Source organism: Kogia breviceps, chromosome 10 (assembly GCF_026419965.1).
Source record: "Kogia breviceps isolate mKogBre1 chromosome 10, mKogBre1 haplotype 1, whole genome shotgun sequence".
Taxonomy (NCBI): Eukaryota; Metazoa; Chordata; class Mammalia; order Artiodactyla; family Physeteridae; genus Kogia; species Kogia breviceps.
The window spans coordinates 70,000,826-70,023,739 of NC_081319.1; the positions used below are offsets into that span (position 1 = coordinate 70,000,826).

The following is a 22,914-nucleotide window of genomic DNA, read 5'->3' on the forward strand; positions in this document are numbered from 1 at the left end:
TGAAGACAACACAGATGGAAAGATACACTGTGTTCATGGATTCGAAGAATTAATATTGTTAAAATGACCATACTACTGAAGTCAATCTACAGATTCAATGCAATTCCTATTAATGGCATTTTTCACAGAACTAGCAATTCTAAAATTTGTATGGAAACACAAAAAATCCTGAATAACCAAAACAATCTTGAGGAAGAATAACAGAGCTGGAGGCATCACGCTCCCTGATTTTAAACTATACTACAAAGCTACAGAAATCAAAACAGTATGGTAACAGCACAAAAACAGACACATAGATAAATGGAACAGAACTGCAGGCCCAGAAATAAACCCATGCACTTAAGTTAACCTATAACAAAGGAGGCAAGAATACACAATGGGGAAAAGACAGCCTCTTCAATAAGTGGTGCTGAAAAAACTGGACAGCTACATGTAAAAGAATTAAACTGGAACATTCTCTCACACCATATTAAAAAAAAAAAAAAACCCTCAAAATGGATTACACTTCTCTGGAAATTTTTTGGGTTATTCTTACATTTGTATTTTCCATAAAGTTTGGAATTGGTGTCACAGAATGCTGTTATAGGAATAGGAAATTTATACATTAATTTAGGAAGAACTAATAATTATTTAAATCTGAGTCTTCCAAACCAATATATCTCTTCATGTATTCAGTATTTTAGGTTACTTAATAACCACACATGGAAATATGGAGCTTCAAATACAACATTAATTATCATTGCTCCAGTAGCCTACTCAGCGTAAGGCAATGTCAAAGAACGGGCCCAAAAATAATTATCACAGATTTGTCACCTAAGTTTTTCACCAGAAATAAAGAACTGTGATATCACAGAAACCTACCATGCTACCATATTTTCTGACAAAATTTTTAAGAACTTACTTAAGTCACACCCAAATCTTGGTTTCTAAATATCAATCCTCACTAAAAGGAACCAGGGCTCCTCAGACAAATGATTGATTCCAGGGTTGGGGCAGGAAAAGTACAAGATGAACATGGAATATTTTGTGACAGAAAATACAGAAGTGCTCAAAGAATAAAGGAGACATGTCAAAGAACAAGAAGCCAGCTTGAAGGGGCTCCCAATGGCCAAATATGAAAGAATCTGAGCATCATAATAATGAGTGTAATGGATTAAAACTCACTGAATAAAAGAATACTCCATAAATTCATGCTAATGTTGATGACTATGATGATAAATAAATGAATGGGGAAAAGGGAAAGTTTTCTACTAACAGAATGCTGACCAATAACTATAGAAGGAAATAGCAGAATTAGATAATTACCATTTCGTAACCATCACATTAATAACTGACTTAGGTGAGAATCAACAATGAATGCTAAAACAGTGAGATTTTGATAAGGAAAAAGTTATTTACATAGGTCAAAGTATCTTCCCATAAATAACTTATGAATTGCAAAGGGGAAAATCATAACTTTATGGCAGAGAAACTCGGAAGTCACTACCTTATCTCAGCAGTCAAAGGTAACCATCACCAATACTGACAAGGATATCATGTGTCTCCTGATGTGATGCACAAAGGAAGATACATTTCACTTAGGTGGTGCCAGCATGCATAAGCTGAATCACAAGGAAACATAAAAACGCAAACTGAGAGACATTCTAGAAAATAAACGGCCTATATTCTTTAAAAATATCAATGTCAGGAAACACAAAGGCAGGCAAAGAACTTTTCTAGATATAGGAGACACAAAAACAAAACACAATGGTTTTGTTTTGTTTTGTTTTTCTAGTATCTAGTTAGATACTAGACAAGAAAAAAACCTTTTTTCTACAAAGGACATTGGGACAATAGACAAAAGTTGAATAAGATCTACATTAGATACTGTATTAACATTTATTTCCTATTTTGATAATTATATTGTGATTATGTAAGCTAACGTCCTTGTTCTAAGGGAATATGTCAAGTATTTAGGGGTAAAGGGGCACAATATCTGCAACTTACTCTCAAACAGTTCATACATGAAGGTTTTTTTTTTTTCTTTCAGACATCCACACTTTGCACTGATATAATTAAGCCAGCAACACAAACTTCTGTAGAGCCTGCTTATTTTCTGAAAGGCTTACCCACATTTATGATAAACAGTCACTAGATGGCAATCTGTGATCTCCTAAAACCCAGCAGCCTAGGATTCCGCAGGGAGCATTTTAGACTCAATTATACTTAAAAAACAAAAACAGAAAACAGCTGGTGATCTTTAATAAAGCCCTATTATATAATAACATATTATTATGTATTAGGCAACCACTACACTCAAAATAGATGTTTTCACAATGGCCTATACAGGGCTTACATGATCTTTTCATTGCCTGCCCTTGACCCCCCCAACCCATCTCTCTGACCTTATCTCCTTAGGTCCATGTTAAAGTGTTGCCTTTTCAGAAAATTTCCTTGACCCGCCTGTATAAAACAGCAGTTAGAGGCATGCCCTCTCCTACCCTCTGACCTTGCTTCATTTTTCTTCAGCACGTGCCATTTTTTCCTACCCACACTCCCAGAATGTAAGTTCCATGAGAACAGACTTTATTTTGCTAACTGCCTGTAAAACAGAAATACCCAGAAAAGGTATATGTATCAGACAGGTATCTTCTTTTTCATTTTTAGCTGTTATTCATCATTCTTCAATTGAAGACCATTATACCCCACCCCACCTCCAACCAATCCCCTAATGGAACTAGACTGTGAAGAATATTAAATGTCAAGTGTTGAAGTGTATTATGTGGAAGGAAATCATCAAGAAATTTAAGCAGAAGTAGTGCTTTAGAAAAATTCTTCTGACAAGAAGGTGGGAAAAATGTAGGAGGACTGGAAAGCAAAGATGCAGGAGACACACAGTCTCTGGTGTCAGGAGTTACGTTTGATCCTGGTTCCATAGTCTACCAGAGTGCCATGACTTTGGATGAACTGCTAATTCAAGAAGCTCTCTGTGCTTCAGCTGCCCAGTATGTAAAACGAGGGCAGAAAAACATCTACCTCGTGGGCAACACAGAGGTTATGTTTATCCTGTATCAGTACCTGATACATAAATTTTAGCATTGCATGTAGGAAATAATGGAAAAGAAACAAGCAAACATTTGTTTACTTAATTATTTTTACCGAGTGCCTATAGGTATGTCAGATACCTTTCCAGGTACTGGAAATGCAGCTGTGAGGAAAAAAAAAAGAATCCCTGGTCTTCATCATACTAGCACAAGGTGACAAAAAATAGCCCTAATTTATCTGAATCTATGGTTTTTGAGTTTCTGCTGGTGAATAGCTAAAGCTGGGACAGCAAGTCCCATCAAAGTCCTCTCTCAATGTCTCTCAATTGAGGAGACAGATGTTCTATAATGTCAGGCTATGAGACGGGTTATAAAGAAAAATTAAATAAAGTAAGGGGACAGAGTATGCTGACATTTTAAATAGGGTTGTGACATTTTAGTAAAGAGGTAAGAGATGCTAGAGTTTTATCTGGAATGATTCAAAAATAAAACTGAGGGGCTTCCCTGGTGGCACAGTGGTTGAGAATCTGCCTGCCAAAGAAGGGGACACGGGTTTGAGCCCTGATCTGGGAAGATCCCACATGCCGCAGAGCAACTGGGCCTGTGAGCCACAACTACTGAGCCTGCGCGTCTGGAGCCTGTGCCCCGCAACAAGAGAGGCTGTGACAGTGAGAGGCCCGCGCACTGCGATGAAGAGTGGCCCCTGCTTGCTGCAACTAGAGAAAGCCCTCGCACAGAAACGAAGACCCAACACAGCCAAATAAATAAATAAATAAATAAATAAATAAATAAATAAAACTGAAGCTCAGGAGGAAGAACTGATTTGAAGATGATGTGTTTGGGTCTTAGAAATGATTTAGCTTCAAAAGACAAACTAGAAGCTGACTGGAGGAACTTCCCTGATGGTCCAGTGGCTAAGACTCTACGCTCCCAATGCAGGGGGCTTGGGTTCCATCCCTAGTCAGGCAACTAGATCCTGCATGCCACAACTAAGAGTTCACATGCTGCAAGTGAAGATCCCACACGCTGCAACAAAGATCTCGCACACTGCAACAAAGATCCCGTGTGCTGCAACTAAGACCCGGCACAGCCAAATAAATAAATAAGTTAACAAAAAAAAGCTGACTGGAAAAAGCACCTTAGAAACTCTAGTTTACTTATATGTAAACTTCAGTCTTCTATTTCTTCCTGCCTTGGGGAATGAATAACTGTAGGATCTGCTAATGCAGACAGAGAACTATCTTCTACGGACCGTGATATGGGTTCAACTGTGTCCCCCAGAAAAGACACATTGGAGTCCTAACCTCCAGTTTCTCAGAATGTGACTACTTGGAGATAGGATCTTCATAGAGGCGATCAAGGTAAGATGAGGTCTAGGATGAGTCCTGATCCAATATGACTAGTGTCCTTATAAAAAGAGGAAATTTGGACACAGACGAAAACACAGAGGGAAGATGATGCACAGGTACAAGGAGAAGATGGCTATCTTCAACCCTGCTGACACCTTCATTTCAGACTTCTAGGCTCCAGAAGTGTGAGATAATAAATTTCTGTTGTCTAAGCCACCCAGATTGTGGTACTTTGTTCAGTAAACATAGCAAACTAATAGAAACTAGAAAAAAATCATATTTGTGTACTTATCTCCCTTAAGAAATCCCCTTGAGGGGAAGGCTTCACTCTATTTTATTTATTTATTTATTTATTTATTCATTCATTCATTTATTTTTGGCTGCATTGGGTCCTCGTTGCTGCACCCGGGTTTTCTCTAGTTGCGCAAATGGGAGCTACTCTTCGTTGTGGTGCATGGACTTTTCATTGCAGTGGCATCTCTTATTGCAGAGCACAGGCTCCAGGCACGCGGGCTTCAGTAGTTGTGGTGCACGGGCTCAGTAGTTATGGCTCTTGGGCTCCAGAGTGCAAGCTCAGTAGTTGTGATGCACGGGCTTAGGTGCTCTGCAGCATGTGGGATCTTCCTGGACCAGGGATCGAACCTGTGTCCTCTGCACTGGCAGGCAAATTCTTAACAACTGCACCACCAGGGAAGTCCCCTTCACTGTTTTAAGTCATTTTTGTATCCCTTCTGGAGTACCTAATCTGATACAAAAATTTAATTAGATACTATTTTAAGTTGCAGGAGCTACACACAGTGGAGCTCAATAAATGCTAAATTTCTCCCACAACCTTTTCCATATTTATCTTTCCTGACAGATAATTTCTTTTTTTTGCAAACTGACAAACTTAATTTAATTTCTGAGACATACTCAAGTAGCAATCTCAACTCAGTAATCCTAGGAGCTAAGGTTTGGCAGCATTGAAACAAAAATTTGAGTGCCTATATTTATCAGATGATATATACACATAATTAAATATAAACTATCCCTGATCTTTAGGGACTCTAACCCAAACTAGACCTGATACATACATACAGGAAATACCAACAGGTGAGTTAAAACCATTAGTTCAACACATGAATAGTAATAAGAAATGTTACTTAAAAGTCAAGGGTAAACTACCATTTTAGCTAAGGAAGGAAGCATGAGCATGGGAGTAGTCACCAAAGCACTATACTCCTAGCTGAGTAATGAGCTAGGCATGCACATACAATTTCAGCATCAGAATCTTGCCATCTGTAGATAAGGCAACTCAGACTCAAGGAAGTCAAATGATATTGTCCAAGTTCATCCAACAACCATGTTGGAGGCAAGCTGGAACCCGGGACTGTGTGATTCAAGAAGACAAGCTGTTTTTTGATAAACAGTGTTTGAGCATATACCTATTCTATCCTTCCACCTACAACACGAGCATAAGTTAGCTAATTTATCTCATTATATTCTATTTTTTAAAAATTTATTTTATTTATTTATTTTTGGCTGCATTGGGTCTTCGTTCTGTGCATGGGCTTTCTCTACTTACGGCAAGCGGGGACTCCTCTTCGTTGTGGTGCGCAGGCTTCTCATTGCAGTGGCTTCTCTTATTGCAGAGCATGGGCTCTAGGCACACGGGCTTCAGCAGTTGCAGCACATGGGCTCAGTAGTTGTGGCTTGCAGGCTTCTAGAGCGCAGGCTCAGTAGTTGTGGCGCATGGGCTTAGTTGCTCTGCAGCATGTGGGATCTTCCCAGGCCAGGGATCGAATCCATGTCCCTGGCATTCTTAACCACTGTGCCACCAGGAAAGCCCTCTCATTATATTCCTAATACTAGCAAGAAATATGCAACATACAATTCCTGCAAAATCTATTCCCAAAGGCATAGGTAGTCACAGAAGAGAAAAGGAGTATCAAGGGAGCTTGCCACCAAGCTCACGTATAGACAGAACCTGACATCTATGGTCAAACTGCTTGGCTTAAAGGACATTCAAGGTCCTTCACAGGCTGAAGGGCAGCACCACAATCAAGAACAAAGTGAATGAGAAGATACAGTTGCCCATAAATTACCTTTATATTAATAATTAGTTACTGGGCTTCCCTGGTGGGGCAGTGGTTGAGAGTCCGCCTGCCGATGCAGGGGACACAGGTTCGTACCCCGGTCCAGGAAGATCCCACATGCCGTGGAGCGGCTGGGCCCATGAGCCATGGCCACTGAGTCTGTGTGTCCGGAGCCTGTGCTCCGCAACGGGAGAGGCCACACAGTGAGAGGCCCGCGTACCGCAAAAAAAATAAAAATAATTAGTTACAACACAAGGCCACCTTCATATTTCAGGAAACAAAAGTTCACAAGACCACCCCCAAAAGAATGGGTAGCATTGTTTAAAATGCCTCATCACTCAGAACAAAGAAGTTAGAATTTGATTAAATTAAATAATATATAAATATCATTAACATGACTCATGGTACCAACACCAAACTTCATGCCATTGATGACAACTCTTATACTGGTAACAATTCTTATATAGTGGTTAAAATATATATCAAATGCTCTCAAACTTTTTGACAAGCAATCTTTAAATACCTATTATGCAAAGCATTTAAGCCACCAAGGAACTTATTACTCAATAGCAATGAATTATACCTGGCCTTAACCTTCATCTATATAACCAAAGGCTCATCATGGTACATATGAAAATGATTTTTATTTATCTAGCTCCTGCCAACTAACTTTTGTGTCCAGTGCTACTATACTTCTCTGAAAATGAACAAAGTATAGTTAACTTATTTTGTGGTTTCTGACAACTTTCTAAAAGCATTCCTTGTTAAAGTAGTTGAAAAACTAGATACTCTGGTCTTCATAGCTATTCGCATGGATCTTTGTCAAATTCCCAAAGTTAATCTTCCCGTAAGAGGTACACAGAACCACAGATCCCTTCCACAACTGTGTTTACTATAACTTTAAGGGGAAGGGCTAGAGATAGTATTAGACCTAATAATTAAACCAATTAGTAACTAACTCTCACCCTGAAGATTCTACAGCAGAGATTACAAACTGCAGGCTGTAAAATCCTGCCCCTAAACTTCTGTTTATAATGGTTAAAAAAAAATCCAAAATAGTTGTTGAGAAGCACATAAAAACAAAGATTTCCAGGGTCTCTCAAAAAATCTGAAGACCTGGTAACACGACTCATCTTCTCACAGGACAAATGAGAAAGCCCACTCCATACATTCTAATAACCACCATTCCCTTCTGGCTTACTGACAGTATGCTTCAGAAGCCATATTCTAAAAATAAATCAACACAATCACAAATTACTATATATTCAATATTCATTTTAAAATAAGAACACAGATGACCCAAATTCTACAAGATTTTAAAAAGCCAAAGATGTAAAATGAAAGCAAAAATTAAACAAATGAATCTGTGTGCCAGGTGGTAATATAATCACACAGCAAGGAACTAGCTCACGTTACTTTAAAATTCAGTAATTTGACTCTACATCCCTATTGAAATACTATGCCCTAAGAAGAACAATAAGAAGAAATCATTAGCTTTCTTCAGTAATCATACTATTGGTTGTAGTGTTGACATTGTCATTCTCAGACTATTCTGTATTTATACTGTGGGAAAAGAAAATGAATAATCATGTTGGTGCTGTTGAGAACTGGAGTTTTCAACGCGGGAGAAAGGAGATAGAGATGTAAAATCAAAGAAGATAAAGAAAGTCCCTGGGTCATTTAATTTGATTTTTAAATATAACTTGAACTCATGATTTTTTTTAAAAGAGAAAAAACACAACTTATTTCCTAATTAACCACAGAAAAGGCCTAGAAACAATGACTAACTCAGTAGAAATAAGCACCTTAAGTGCCCAGATTGTGATCTCCAAATGTCATTTCCCACTAAAAGGCTTCTTAGAGAAAGGTCTATTTCCTTGACTGGGGCAGAAAATGTACAAGTCTGGACAAACTGTCACACCAGATAGCAAAAAGCTATCAAAGATGCCTCAGGCTGAGTCAAATGACTCAAGGGCCATCATGAAGGGACTCCAACTGGCCAAAGAGAGGACAATCAATAAAAATAACAACTATACATGCTACAAAATGCATGAGCATTAAAAACATGTTAAGTAAAAGAAGCCAGTCACAAAAGACCACATATTGTACGATTCCATTCATATGAAATATCCAGCCTAAGCAAATCCACAGAGACAGAAAGTAGATTGGTGGTTGCCTATGGTTGGAGGTCAGGTAGCATGGGGGGTAATGAGGAGTGACTGCAAACGGGTACAGAGTTTCTTTCTGAGGTGATGGATATATTTCACACTTACCAGATCGTGGTGAAGGTTGCACAATTCTGTGAACATACTGAAAATCACTCAATTGTACACTTTAGACAGGTGAATTTTATGGTATATAAACTATACCTCCTTTTAAAGCTGTACAAAACAAAAACAAAACTACAATGGATTGAACCACAAATATGTTTAAATCTGTGTGTTCACAATCAAATAAATCTTATTGGTCATTGTGGAGGATGCCAGGAACCCAGCTCATTATTTTGAAAACTGGAAAGTATAAAGTATTTATCCAGTCTGTCATACACATGAAGTGTCTCCCTAGATAAGCAAACAGAAGAGATAAAGTTTCTCTTTACACAAGTATTACAATTAGTACATTAAAGAATAATAGAATATTACCATTTTGCAACCCCAAATAAAATCAAGGATCTAGGCAATGATCAAAGGCCACTAACATCACAAATAAGAGTCAACCAGACAGTAGGTGCCATCTGATAGAAGTATACAACACCATCAATGAAGCAGTCTAGGAAAAAATTTGCAGGGACTTCCCTGGTGGCACAGTTGTTAAGAATCCACCTGCCAATGCAGGGGACGTGGGTTCAATCCCTGGTCTGGGAAGATCCCACATACCACAGAGCAACTAAGCCTGTGCACCACAACTTCTGAGCCTGAACTCTATAGCCCGTGCGTCACAGCTACTAAGTCCACGTGCCACAACAACTGAAGCCCATTCTCCACAGCAAGAGAAGCCACTGCAAAGAGAAGCGCGTGCACCACAAGGAAGATAGATTAACCCCCATTCGCTGCAACGAGAGAAAGCCCCCACGCAGCAATGAAGACCCAACGCAGCCAAAAAGAAATAAATTAATTTTTAAAAGTTTGCAAAGAAAGAAAAAACAAAAACCATGCAGAACCTATAGATAAAAAGACTAGAGAAACTTTTAAAACAATGGCAAAGTTGGATATTTGATGTCAACTTGTGTTAAAAAATTTTAGGTGTCATAATAGTACTGTAGTTATGTTTTTAAAAATTAAGAGTCCATATCTTACAAAATGATAACGTCTAGGGTTTGCTTTAAAATAAGATGGAGGGGAGTAGGAGAAGATGTATCAATAGATGAAACATCAGCCATAGCTGATAACTGTTGGAAGTTAAGGTGGATATATGAAAGTTTATTTTGCCATTTTCTCTCATTTTATACATATTTGAAAATTTCCACAACAAAGCTTTTAAAAAGACAATCATGCTGCCAATTCTGCACAACCTTGGAATTACTGCATTTCACAAACTCAAACAATGAAAATGTCTCCCACCATTTTACATCTCTGAAATCAAGACACATCTTATAGTAAATGGTGTATCAGGTTAAATGGTAGTATTTTTTTCTTAACAGTACATAAAATGGTGAACTTAAAAACCGACAGCATCTTAAATTTGATGAAAAAACAGTAAGATTATAAATATATTTAGATATCTATTTCTCTTTAGCTAAATCATTACTTGCATCGTACCTGGAAAGGAAGAGTTAAAAAAAAAAAAAACCTCCTAGCTTTCTGAGTTTTCTTATTTGCTTGGGATTAATTCAGTTACAGTGAGAGAAGCATTAAAATGCTTCAGCCAATATAAAAATGAACTTAGTCCCCAAACCAGCATAAGTGGTAGACAGAACCTGGGGAACACCAGGCAAGTCTATCTAAGGTGGATAAAAAACAAAAAAGCTTGCTGCAGTTATTCTACAAGGTCTAAAAACTTGAGTAAAAACAGACTTTAGTTGATGAGCCTGTCTTTTCATTTTTAAGAAAAAAAGAATTTTTTTTAATACAGCAGGTTCTTACTAGTTATCCATTTTATACATATTAGTGTCTATATGTCAATCCCAATCTCCCAATTCATCACCCCCCACCCCCACCCCCTGCCACTTCCCCCCTTGGTGTCCATACATTTGTTCTCTACATCTGTGTCTCAATTTCTGCCCTGCAAACCAGTTCATCTGTACCATTTTTCTACATTCCACATATATACGTTAACATACAGTATTTCTTTTTCTCTTTCTGACTTACTTCACTCTGTATGACAGTCTCTAGATTCATCCACGTCCCTACAAATGACCCAATTTCATTCCTTTTTATGGCTGCGTAATATTCCATTGTATATATGTACCACATTTTCTTTATCCATTCCTCTGTCAATGGGCATAGAGGTTGCTTCCATGACCTGGCTATTGTAAGTAGTTAGCTGCAATGAATATTGGGATGCATGTGTCTTTCTGAATTATGGTTTTCTCTGGGTATACGCCCAGTAATGGGACTACTGGGTCATATGGTAATTCTATTTTTAGTTTTTTAAGGAACCTCCATACTGTTCTCCATAGTGACTATCAATTTACATTTCCACCAACACTGCAAGAAGGTTCCCTTTTCTCCACACCCTCTCCTGCATTTGTTGTTTGTAGATTTTTTGATGATGCCCATTCTAACTGCTGTGAGGTGATACCTAACTGTACTTCTGATTTGTATTCCTCTAATAATTAGTGATACTGAACAGCTTTTCATGTGCTTATTGGCCATCTGTATGTCTTCTTTGGAGAAATGTCTATTTGGGTCTTCTGCCCATTTTTGGATTGGGTTGTTTGTTTTTTAAATATTGAGCTACATGAGCTGTTTATATATTTTAGAGAGTAATCCTTTGTCCGTTGATTCATTTGCATATATTTTCTCCCATTCTGAGGGTTGTCTTTTCATCTTGTTTGTAGTTTCCTTTGCTTTACAAAATCTTTTAAGTTTCATTAGATCCCATTTGTTTATTTTTGGTTTTATTTCCATTACTCTAGGAGGTGGATCAAAAATGATCTTGCTGTGATTTATGTCAGAGAGTGTTCTTCCTATGTTTTCCTTTAAGAGTTTTATAGTGTCCAGCCTTACATTTAGGTCTCTAACCCATTTCGAGTTCATTTTTGTGTATGGTGTTAGGGAGTGTTCTAATTTCATTCTTTTACATGTAGCTGTCCAGTTTTTCCAGCATCACTTATTGAAGAGACTGTCTTTTCTCCATTGTATAGGTGCATGGGTTTATCTCTGGACTTTCTATCTTGTTCCACTGATCTATATTTCTGTTTTTGTGTCAGTACCATATTGTCTTGATTACTGTAGCTTTGTAGTATAGTCTGAAGTCAGGGAGTCTGATTCCTCCAGCTCTGTTTTTTTCCCTCAAGCCTGCTTTGGCTATTCGGGGTCTTTTGTGTCTCCATACAAATTTTAAGTTTTTTGTTCTAGTTCTGTAAAAAATACCACTGGTAATTTGATAGGGATTGCATTGAATCTGTAGATTGCTTTGGGTAGTATAGTCATTTTCACAATATTGATGCTTCCAATCCAAGAACATGGTATATCTCTCCATCTGTTGGTATCATCTTTAATTTCTTTCATCAGTGTCTTATGGTTTTCTGCATACAAGTCTTTTGTCTCCCTAGGTAGGTTTACTCCTGGGTATTTTATTCTTTTTGTTGCAATGGTAAATGGGAGAGTTTCCTTAATTTCTCTTTCAGATTTTTCATCATTAGTGTATAGGAATGCAAAAGATTTCTGTGCATTAATTTTGTATCCTGCAACTTTACCAAATTCATTGATTAGCTCTAGTAGTTTTCTGGTGGCATCTTTAGGATTCTCTGTGTATAGCATCATGTCATCTTCCAACAGTGACAGTTTTACATTCTCTTTTCCGATTTGGATTCCTTTTATTTCTTTTTCTTCTCTGATTGCCATGACTAGGACTTCCAAAACTATGTTGAATGATAGTGGCGAGAGTGGACATCCTTGTCTTGTTCCTGATCTTGAGGAAATGCTCTGTTTTTCACCATTGAGAATGATGTTTGCTGTGGTTTTTTCATACATGGCCTTTATTATGTTGAGGTAGGTTCCCTCTATACCCACTTTCTGGAGAGTTTTTATCATAAATGGGTGTTGAATTTTGTCAAAAGCTTTTTCTGCATCTATTGAGATGATAATATCATTTTTCTTCAATTTGTTAAAATGATGTACCACACTGATTCATTTACGTATATTGAAGAATCCTTGCATCCCTGGGATAAATCCCATCTGATCATGGTGTATGATCGTTTTAATGTGTTGTTGGATTCTGTATGCTAGTATTTTGTTGAGGATTTTTGCATCTATATTCATCAGTGATACTGGTGTGTAATTTTCTTTTTTTGTTATATCTTTGTCTAGTTTTGGTATCAGGGTGATGGTGGCCTCATAGAATGAGTTTGGGAGGATTCTTTCCTCTGCAATTTTTTGGAAGGGTTTGAGAAGGATGGGTGTTAGCTCTTCCCTTTATGTTTGATAGAATTCACCTGTGAAGCCATCTGGTCCTGGACTTTTGCTTGCTGGAAGATTTTTAATCACAGTTTCAATTTCGTTACTTGTGATTGGTCTGTTCATATTTTCTATTTCTTCCTGGTTCAGTCTTGGAAGATTATACATTTCTAAGAATTTGTCCATTTTTTCCAGGTTGTCCATTTTATTGGCACAGAGTTGCTTGTAGTAGTCTCTCAGGATGCTTTGTATTTCTGCATTGTCTGTTGTAACTTCTCCTTTTTCATTTCCAATTGTACTGATTTGAGTCCTCTCCCTCTCTTTTCTTGATGAGTCTAGCTAATGGTTTATCAATTTTGTTTATCTTCTCAAAGAACCAGCTTTTAGTTTTATTGATCTTTGCTGTTTTGTTTCTTTTCACTTATTTCTGCTCTGATCTTTGTGATTTCTTTCCTTCTGTTAACTTTGGCTTTTGTTTGTTCTTCTTTGTCTAGTTCCTTTAGGTGTATGGTTACATTCTTTGAGATTTTTCTTGTTTCTTGACGTAGGCTTGTATTACTATAAATTTCCCTCTTAGAACTGCTTTTGTTGCATCCCATAGGTTTTGGATCGTCGTGTTTTCATTGTCATTTGTCTCTAGGTATTTTCTGATTTCCTCTTTGATTTCCTCTTTTGATTTCAGTGATCTCTTGATTATTTAGTAACACATTGTTTAGCCTCCATGTGTTTGTGTTTTTTACGTTTTCTTCCCCTGTAACTGATTTCTAATCTCATAGCATTGTGGTCAGAAGAGATGCTTGAGTTCAATTTTCTTAAATTTACTGCGGCTTGATTTGTGACCCAAGATGTGATCTGTCCTGGAGAGTGTTCTGAGTGCACTTGAGAAGAAAGTGTAATCTGCTGTTTTTGGATGGAATGTCCTATAAATATCAATTAAATCTATCTGGTCTATTGTATCATTTAAAGCTTGTGTTTCCTCATTAATTTTCTGTTTGGATGAAATGTTCATTGGTGTAAGTGAGGTGTTAAAGTCCGCCACTATTATTGTGTTACTGTTGATTTCCTCTTTTATAGCTGTTAGCAGTTGCCTTATGTATTCAGGTGCTCCTGTGTTGGGTGCATATACATTTATAATTGTTACATCTTCTTCTTGGATTGATCTCTTGATCATTATGTAGTGTCCTTCCTTGTCTCTTGTAACATTCTTTACCTGAAAGTCCATTTTATCTGATATGAGTATTGCTACTCCAGCTTTCTTTTGATTTCCATCTTCATGGAATATCTTTTTCCATCCCTCACTTTCAGTCTGTATGTGTCCCTAGGTCTGAAGTGGGTCTCTTGTAGACAGCATATATATGGGTCTTGTTTTTGTATCCATTCAGCAAGCCTGTGTCTTTTGGTTGGAGCATTTAATACATACACATTTAAGGTAATTATCGATATGTATGTTCCCATGACCATCTTAATTGTTTTGGGTTTGTTTTTGTAGGTTCTTTTCTTCTCTTGTGTTTCCCACTTAGAGAAGTTCCTTTAGCATTTGTTGTAGAGCTGGTTTGGTGGTGCTGAATTCTGTTAGCTTTTGCTTTTCTGTAAAGCTTTTGATTTCTCCATCGAATCTGAATGAGATCCTTGCCAGGTAGAGTAATCTTGGTTGTTAGGTTCTTCCCTTTCATCACTTTAAAAATATCATGCCACTCCCTTCTGGCTTGCAGAGTTTCTGCTGAGAAATCAGCTGTTAACCTCATGGGAGTTCCCTTGTATGTTTTTTGTCATTTTTCCCTTGCTGCTTTCAATAATTTTTCTTTGTCTTTAATTTTTGCCTATTTGATTACTATGTGTCTTAGCATGTTTCTCCTTGGGTTTATCCTGTATGGGACTTGCTGCGCTTCCTGAACTTGGGTGGCTATTTCCTTTCCCATGTTAGGGAAGTTTTCGACTATAATCTCTTCAAATATTTTCTCAGGTCGTTTCTCTCTCTCTTCTCCTTCTGGGACCCCTATAATGCGAATGTTGTTGCATTTAATGTTGTCCCAGAGGTCTCTTAGGCTATCTTCATTTCTTTCCATTCTTTGTTCTTTATTCTGTTCCATAGCAGTGAATTCCACCATTCTGTCTTCCAGGTCACTTATCCGTTCTTCTGCCTCAGTTATTCTGCTATTGATTCCTTCTAGTGTATTTTTCATTTCAGTTATTGTATTGTTAATCTGTTTGTTCTTTAACTCTTCTAAGTCTTTGTTAAACACTTCTTGCATCTTCTCGATCTTTGCCTCCATTCTTTTTCCGAGGTCCTGGATCATCTTCACTACCATTATTCTGAATTCTTTTTCTGGAAGGTTGCCTATCTCCATTTCATTTAGTTGTTTTTCTGGGGTTTTATCTTGTTCCTTCATCTGGTACATAGCCCTCTGCCTTTTCAACTTGTCTATCTTTCTGTGAGTTGTCTTTTCATTTTTAATATAGGAGTTCCTAAACACCCACCACTTTTAGCACTTCAACAAGTTGCTGGTTTCAAGTAGTAATCTAAAGAAACATGGTAAACTGGCAAGCCTCTGGGCCTCACTGTAGAAGAAACACTAATGCAAATAAAATTTACTAATGTACATAAACTTACTGAGAAAGAAAAGAGGACAAGAAAATATTTCTAAGAGCAATTCTAAAATGCAATTCTAGCAGTACATAATTTTAAAGTACATACTTTAATGGAATCAAAGTTTAAAATGCAACTTTTTTTAAACATAGGAAAGTTGACATCAAAAATTTCAACGGTAAAAAGCAAAGAAACAGATTAGCCACATTAAAAAAAATCAATTTATGTCAAAAACACTATAAATGTAATTTGAAAGGCTAACAAGCTAAGAAATACAAATCTGTCACATAACAAAAGGTATATTCTTAATAAACAGCTCTTAAGATCAAGAAAATGATCAACAATCCAACATAGAAATGGACAAAAGATAGTAGCAGGTCAATAAATATATCCTCCAAATGGTCAACCTTTTAGTAATAAAAGAAATTTAAACAAGATATCTTATAGATTACCGTCTTTGGGAAGCTTTTTCAAGTAATACTGTCCAGTTCTGGTGGCTGAGGAGGAGCTAGAAGAATATTCCCACTCCCAATATTCTGCCTAGAGCAGCCCTTCATTTACCTCCTTCAAGTGTCACCTTATCAATGTGTCCTCCATCACCCTATTTAAAACTGCACCCCCATTTCCCACTTCTCAATCCCTTTACCTTAGTAAAATTATTAGATATGAAATCCATTCTGGAATTATATTCCATAGAAACAATTTCGAAAGCAAACATAGGGACTTCCCTGGTGGTCCAGTGGTAGAGAATCTGCCTAACAATGCAGGGGACGTGGGTTCGATCCCTGGTCAGGGAACTAAGATCCCACATGCCAGGTGGCAACTAAGCCCACATGCTACAACTACTGAGCTTGCGTGCCTCAACTAGAGAGCCTGCATGCCACAGACTACAGAGCCCACACACCCTGGAGCCTCTGTGCCACAATTAGAGAGAAGCCCGCACGCCTCAACGAAGATCCCACATCCCGCAACTAAGACCCAATGCAGCCAAAAATAAATAAAATAATAAATCTTTAAAAAAAGAGCAGACATAAATTGTCTTAAATTATAAAAACCGGGGCTTCCCTGGTGGCGCAGTGGTTGAGAATCCGCCTGCCGATGCAGGGGATACGGGTTCGTGCCCCGGTCTGGGAAGATCCCACATGCCGCGGAGCGGCTGGGCCCGTGAGCCATGGCCACTGAGCCTGGGCGTCCGGAGCCTGTGCTCCGCAACGGGAGAGGCCACAACAGTGAGAGGCCCGCGTACCACAAAAAAAAAAAAAAAAAAAAAAATTATAAAAACCTATGACAAACAGATAAAGGCACACAGCTCTTGATATACACATTGAAAACTGAATGCTCAAAGGGAGATATAACGTTGTACCCTTTAAGAGACATACCCAATGGGCCATGAAAGTGTACCTAGACACCCATGCATCCTGAGGTCCCTTATTCAGAAGCCTCTGTTCACTCAGCCTCTATTCTTATTTGTCCTCAGATACGCCAAAAGGAATTGTCACTTGGAGACAGCAATGGTTAGTATCCAGGGCTTTGGGGTATGTCAGATCTGGGTTAGAAACCTAGCTTTAAATTTTCTAGGGGAGTAATCTGTCAAATCTCAATTGCCTTATCTATAAGGTAAAATAGAGATTAATCACCAACTAGTTAATGTTCGTAAATAAGAGTACAGTGTCTGAAAAACTGAAAAGAAGGAATTCCTCAAATAAAAATACTAAAGACAACTAAAAATCCCCATAGTCAGATCTTTCAGCACAGTAAAAGAACCCAAAGGAAACAAATCCTAAAGAGCACTGAGCTGGAAGGCAGGAGCCCTAGATTCCAGTTTTGACACTGCTACAAACTGGTTCAGCTCCATGGGAATATTATTTAAAGTATGTAGATTCTAGTTTTAAGATTTACAAAATCAGGGGACTGAAAATCCTTTCCACCTGTTCCACACGATGACTAAATTACTAGGATGTTATTTACTGTTGTACATCCAAAATTTCTAAAATCTTTCATTTAAATGTTTGGTTTCTTTTAAACTTCAAGTCCTGATGAGTTTTCATTATGACTGAGCTACCAGTCATAACATATAAGACTGTTTCCTTAACTAAGTAATCCAAGGTCAGATTGCTAAAAAGTGGCAAAATCAGAATTCAACCCAGATCTGACTCACTCCAAAGACCAAACTATCGCACCCTTCTTCCTCAGACTTTCTCCCTGACTAATCTCCTGGTAACTAGCAGCTTGCCTTTGCAAAATGACTATAAGTCAGGAGTGCAGTCAAGAGTCAAGGAATAGGGCTTCCCTGGTGGCGCAGTGGTTGAGAGTCTGCCTGCCGATGCAGGGGACACAGGTTTGTGCCCCAGTCTGGGAAGATCCCACATGCCGCAGAGCGGCTAGGCCCATAAGCCATGGCCGCTGAGCCTGCGCATATAGAGCCTGCGCGAGGCCACAACAGTGAGAGGCCAGCATACCGCAAAACAAAACAAACAAACAAAAAAAGAGTCAAGGAATAGAGTCAAGTTACCTGAGACAGGTGGGACTTGAACTTCTGACACAGTACTCTAACCAAGTTAATTAGTTAGACATTTCAAGTACTTAAAAGGAGGCTGGAGAAACCAAAAAAAAAAAAGTAATATTATCAAGAAAAACTATTAATTGAAGACAAAATAAAAAATTAAGCACCTCTGAAACTATAAGTAAATGGGGGTGGTTCAAGGAGTCAAAGTTGTACAAGATGAAATATTCAGTAAAATAACTAATTATCTGTACTACTCACTTGCTTTTGTGCAAGTGACTCTAGGTTACCCACAGTAGTGAATGGAGAAGTAATAGATAATCCAAAGTACATATATTCAGCTTTACAAATAAAGCATATGGTCTAAACAGATAATCCACGGGGCTTCCCTCGTGGCACAGTGGTTAAGAATCTGCCTGCCAATGCAGGGGACACAGGTTAGAGCCCTGGTCCGGGAAGATCCCACATGCCTTGGAGCAACTAAGCCCGTGCGCCACAACTAGTGAGTCTGCGCTCTAGAGCCCGAGAGCCAAATACTAAAGCCCACGTGCCTAGAGCCCATACTGAGCAACAAGAGAAGCCACAGCAATGAGAAGCCCGTACACCGCAACGAAGAGTAGCCCCCACTCGCCGCAACTAGAGACAGACCACGCACAGCAACAAAGACCCAATGCAGCCAAAAATAAACAAACTTATTATAAATAAATAAATAGATAATCCAAAGTACTAAATATCTGGTGTTAAAAATAAAGTATATGATCACCCATATATATTTATCTCCCAAATTATAGGCTGATTCAGGCTAAGATCAGGGTTAATTTCCAAGTGGAGAGACCAGGACAGATGAAATCTAAATAATACAGTGAATAATAAAATCACCACCTCCTTATATCAGCAGAAAACATATGGTTTTATAACACATTGATATCAGCTCCACAGAGAGTAACAAAACTAAGGTCGTGCACGCACGCTCGCGTGCGCACACACACAAAGCAACATTTAAATTCCCACTGCACGGGAGAACCAGGTTAGCTCCTGGCTGTTTCCATTAAACCAATCTGGGAGTAAAAACTGGTTTTTGAATCATCCATACATGGATAATCAAGAGGCAAATTGAATACAAACATATATAAACTCACATTTAAATGCACTGGTTACCAAACACTTCACAAAGTAAAAAATTTCATAAGACAGTTGATAGAAATGAATCAAGAGGTGAGGTCACCTACCACTTTAGCTCTATTGATAGAAGTCATCGTTTGCGCTCCTGAAACATTAGGCAGCTGCCGAAAACAATACACAAACATACACACAGGCACACATGCCCGGATCTTGTATCATCATTCAGAAAGAAAACCTAGGAAAGGCTCTGAAATGAGTTTTATCAGCTCAGAAAGATTTAGATGGTGTACAACTCCACGGAGATCCAAGGAAATGGAAAAGTGTCATGAAAATAGTGCATTTTTTTCTGAGTACAAATTGCCTAAAAGACAATTTCCAAGGCCCTCTGAAATTAAATGTGAGTACAAGATAAAAGTTCTTCAGACTAAGCCTCACTTGCAGAAGCCCTCTACTGGGCGTTTCTATGATGCTCTGACCAACTTTTGTGTTTCCCACAATAGCGCTAAACCACGATTATGCATCCTGCTGATAAAAACCGGCAAGTGGCACTCACCAAGCCAAAATCAGCAACAGCGTTGGCTAAAGAACTTCCCCGTCACCACTGTGATGCCCACTCCAGAAGGTATCTGCATTCAGTGCGAGGACTTGAGGTTCAGGGAAAAGAGAAGCAGCAACAGAAACCGGCTGCATACCCCAGAGGGCTGCCTGCAGACTGCAAGGAAGGCCAGGCGCCTGCAGGCTCAGGAAGTTGCCTAACACAGGGGAAAGCTCCATGCCCTCCTCTGTAAAAGGGAGAGTGTGGCTGACAGACCAAAATACGGAAAATTCATTCAAGAATTCCCTGCCGCCTACCCTGCAGATGGAGGAGACAAATTAGGACGCTGGGAAACAGGTATAGAAAGAGAGCAGGGTTCACAAACTGATAATGATCTACCAGCTCCGTGGGGAGGCTCAAACTCGGGGAGCTTGTGCCTCCTCTCTGGAGTTGGGAAGGTAAGGTACAGGTTGGGCTACGGTCCTCTCCCAACAGCCCTTTCCAGAAGGCACGGGGCTGCTAATACGCAGACCTGGCCTCCTGCAACAGAAGCTCCCGCCCACATGGTTCACGGGGCACGACCCTCCTCGGCCGCCCCGAGGCCATGTGGCTGCGGCCACCGGGTGTCCAAACCCGGTGCACCGGGTGTCCAAACCCAGTGCACGTTCAAGGCGTGAAACCAGAGACGAGGTGCGGGGGCAAATCCAAAGGAAGGGATGTTGGGGGGCGAGACTCACTTCTTCTGGGCTTTGTCCTTCTTGGCCTTGGTCCTTTTCTTTCGGGCCTGGAGAGCAAGCACTGCAGGAAAGAGGGATGGATGAAAGGTGAATGGGGAGGAAAGGAAGAGATCAAGGTGAGGGTGGAAACCCAGCAGGGGCGCGAGGCCCGGGTGCGGGGCCTGCCTGAGGGGCGGCTCCGGGGCAAGCGCCGCGGCGTCGGCCAGGCGGCCGCTCAGGGGTCTGGCGGCCCACGGAGCGCAGAGCAGCGCCCAGGCGGGGCACGCCGGAAGGGGCTCAGGCCGGGTCAGGGGGCTGGCGCGCCGGGGTCGGCCTCGCCTGCCGAGGGCCGGGCCCTGGAGTGGCCCCAAGGGGCGGGCCGGCCTGGCGGGGAACGAGAGGCGATGACTGCCGGCGCGGAAGGACGCCGGAGCTGAGGGGCGCGGACCGGCTGCCCAGTGGCGGGGGGTGAGGGGCGGCGCCACCTCAGTGGAGGGGCGCCGCACGCCCGGGGACCGGACGGCGGTGGTTAGGCGAAGCTCCCGGCGTTGACCCGGGCCTTGCCCCGGCGGCCGTTGCCCCTCGTGGCGGAGGCCGCTCCACCGCTCACCTTTCCGCTCCATGGCGAGACCGGTAACTGCCAGGCGCCTGCGCACTCCAGTGGCGGTGACTGACTCCCGCTCCCGCCGCGGCCCAAAACCAAGCCCGCGCACACCCCGCCCCCCAGTTCCCGCCCCGCCCCGCCCACGACGGCGCGCGTCTGCGCGTTGAGCGCGGAGCCTACCACCTGTTCCCGAGAAGGGGGGGGGCAGTAAAGAATCGGGGAGCAGGGGTGAAGGAAATAACGCCGAGGATGAACACGCAAGGGGTGTTTGAGAACCGGGCTTGTAAGCCGCACAGGGCCAGCTTTGTTCTATTTGCCGGGCGGTTGCCCCTGAGGAATGGCGAAGAACGTGGCACTGACGGTTCCCTGTGTGCTGAGTCAGAGCTGCGCAGCCAACTGTAATCTGCCTTGTTTTCCTGGTCTGTATAATGGAATAATCAGGTGTGTCCCAGTGGCTCCACTGAGTTATTGTGAGGGCCAATTGAGAAACTATATAAAGAAAATGGAGGGGGGGCGGGAATTACAAGTGAGAAAGAAAAGGAGGTGAGAGCAACACAAAAGAAAGACTGGAAGGAAGGAACCTGTGACCTTATCGGCACTTAGAAAGTAAAAACTTTAAAAGTGAGTTTTCTCTTAAAATTTCAAATTCAACAGAAGCCTGTAAACGAAGGAAGCGGGAGAATAAAAACTTACAGTGTTTTCTTATTTTACCACTTTATCATCTTTTCAGTACAGATAAACACAGTTGTCTTTATAGAATATTTTTATACTTTTCTAAGTGCATTATCTCATTTGATGTTCATGACAACTTAAAGGCAAGATAGTTATTACTTACAATACACAAATAAACTAAAACTCGGAGGGGATATGTACTCGGAACCTTGGTGTCCGGACACAGTGATCAGTCATCAAATCCTTGTTGTAAAGCAGGGTTAGAAAAGTGTTTTTTGTAAAGGGCCATATAGTAAACCCCAAGAGATATTGGGGGCCATAAGATCTCTTAACTATTAAGCTCTGCCACTAGAGCTCAAAAAGCAGTCATAGAAAATAGGGGCTCTCGGTGTTCAAAAAAAGTCTTATTTATGGTCCCTGAAATTTGAATTTCATGTAATTTTCATGTATCATGAAATATTATTTTTCTGTTGATCTTTTTCCCACTATTTCAACCATTCTTTGCTCAGGCCTTAGTTTTCTGACCCCTTTGTAAAGTACTGCAGCTGGACTGGGTGGAAGCCTGCAGACCCTTGCCCTTAAAGAAGTTAGACTCCAGTGGGGAAGACAGACAAGTAATTAATTGACTGAGAAGGGAAGATGAAAGTACAGTGGTGCTGCACAGGTCAAGCATGGGGCTTGGGCGGGATTTTATTGAGCAAAGGAGGTCATTAAGTCCAGCCAGGGAGGAGGCAGCTTTTGAGTTGGGTCTTGGGAAATGTGTAGGATTTCCAGAGGCAGAGGAGATGTCAGGCTCCTGAATGAGAAAATCAATTGAGCAAAAAGGCACAGGCTTGGAAACTTACAGGCAGGGACTGGGGCTGGTAATGACTGAAGAGATGAAGTGGAACGTGAGGCTGGAAATGTAGGTTTGCCAAATTTGAAATTGAGTTAATTAATATCTGTTGCATGGAACCCGAATGATAGCATTTCTGGGCATATTGCAAAAGAGGACAGCACCTGTTGGCCAAGGAAAACTGCAACCCAGTTTCCTCCCAATTCTGTCCTTGAAAACAAAAGGTGAGTTAGGGCAGACAGTCAAGCCCTGGAGTACGTCGTGGATTCTGCCAGCTCAGGAAAACCACATGGGGTTTAGAAAAGACAGGAGAGAGCTGGTGGCTGAGGGAAA

The 22,914-nt window shown here is 40.4% G+C and overlaps 1 protein-coding gene across 2 annotated transcripts in view; it reads right to left on the reverse strand.

Moving 5' to 3' along the window:
* Positions 1-21,201, reverse strand: part of SRPK1 (SRSF protein kinase 1) — an 80,758-nt gene extending 59,557 nt beyond the window's left edge. The window contains exons 1-2 of one of the 2 annotated variants that reach the window (XM_059076355.2): positions 21,081-21,201; positions 20,492-20,552 (exon numbers count right to left, since the gene is read on the reverse strand). In XM_059076355.2, the coding sequence (XP_058932338.1) occupies positions 20,492-20,552; positions 21,081-21,093 (74 nt within the window). In that variant the 5' untranslated portion in view covers positions 21,094-21,201. Of the gene's footprint in view, positions 1-20,491 lie in introns of both variants that reach the window. The other variant, XM_059076354.2, reaches the window with a different exon arrangement.
* Positions 21,202-22,914: the final 1,713 nt, after the last annotated feature.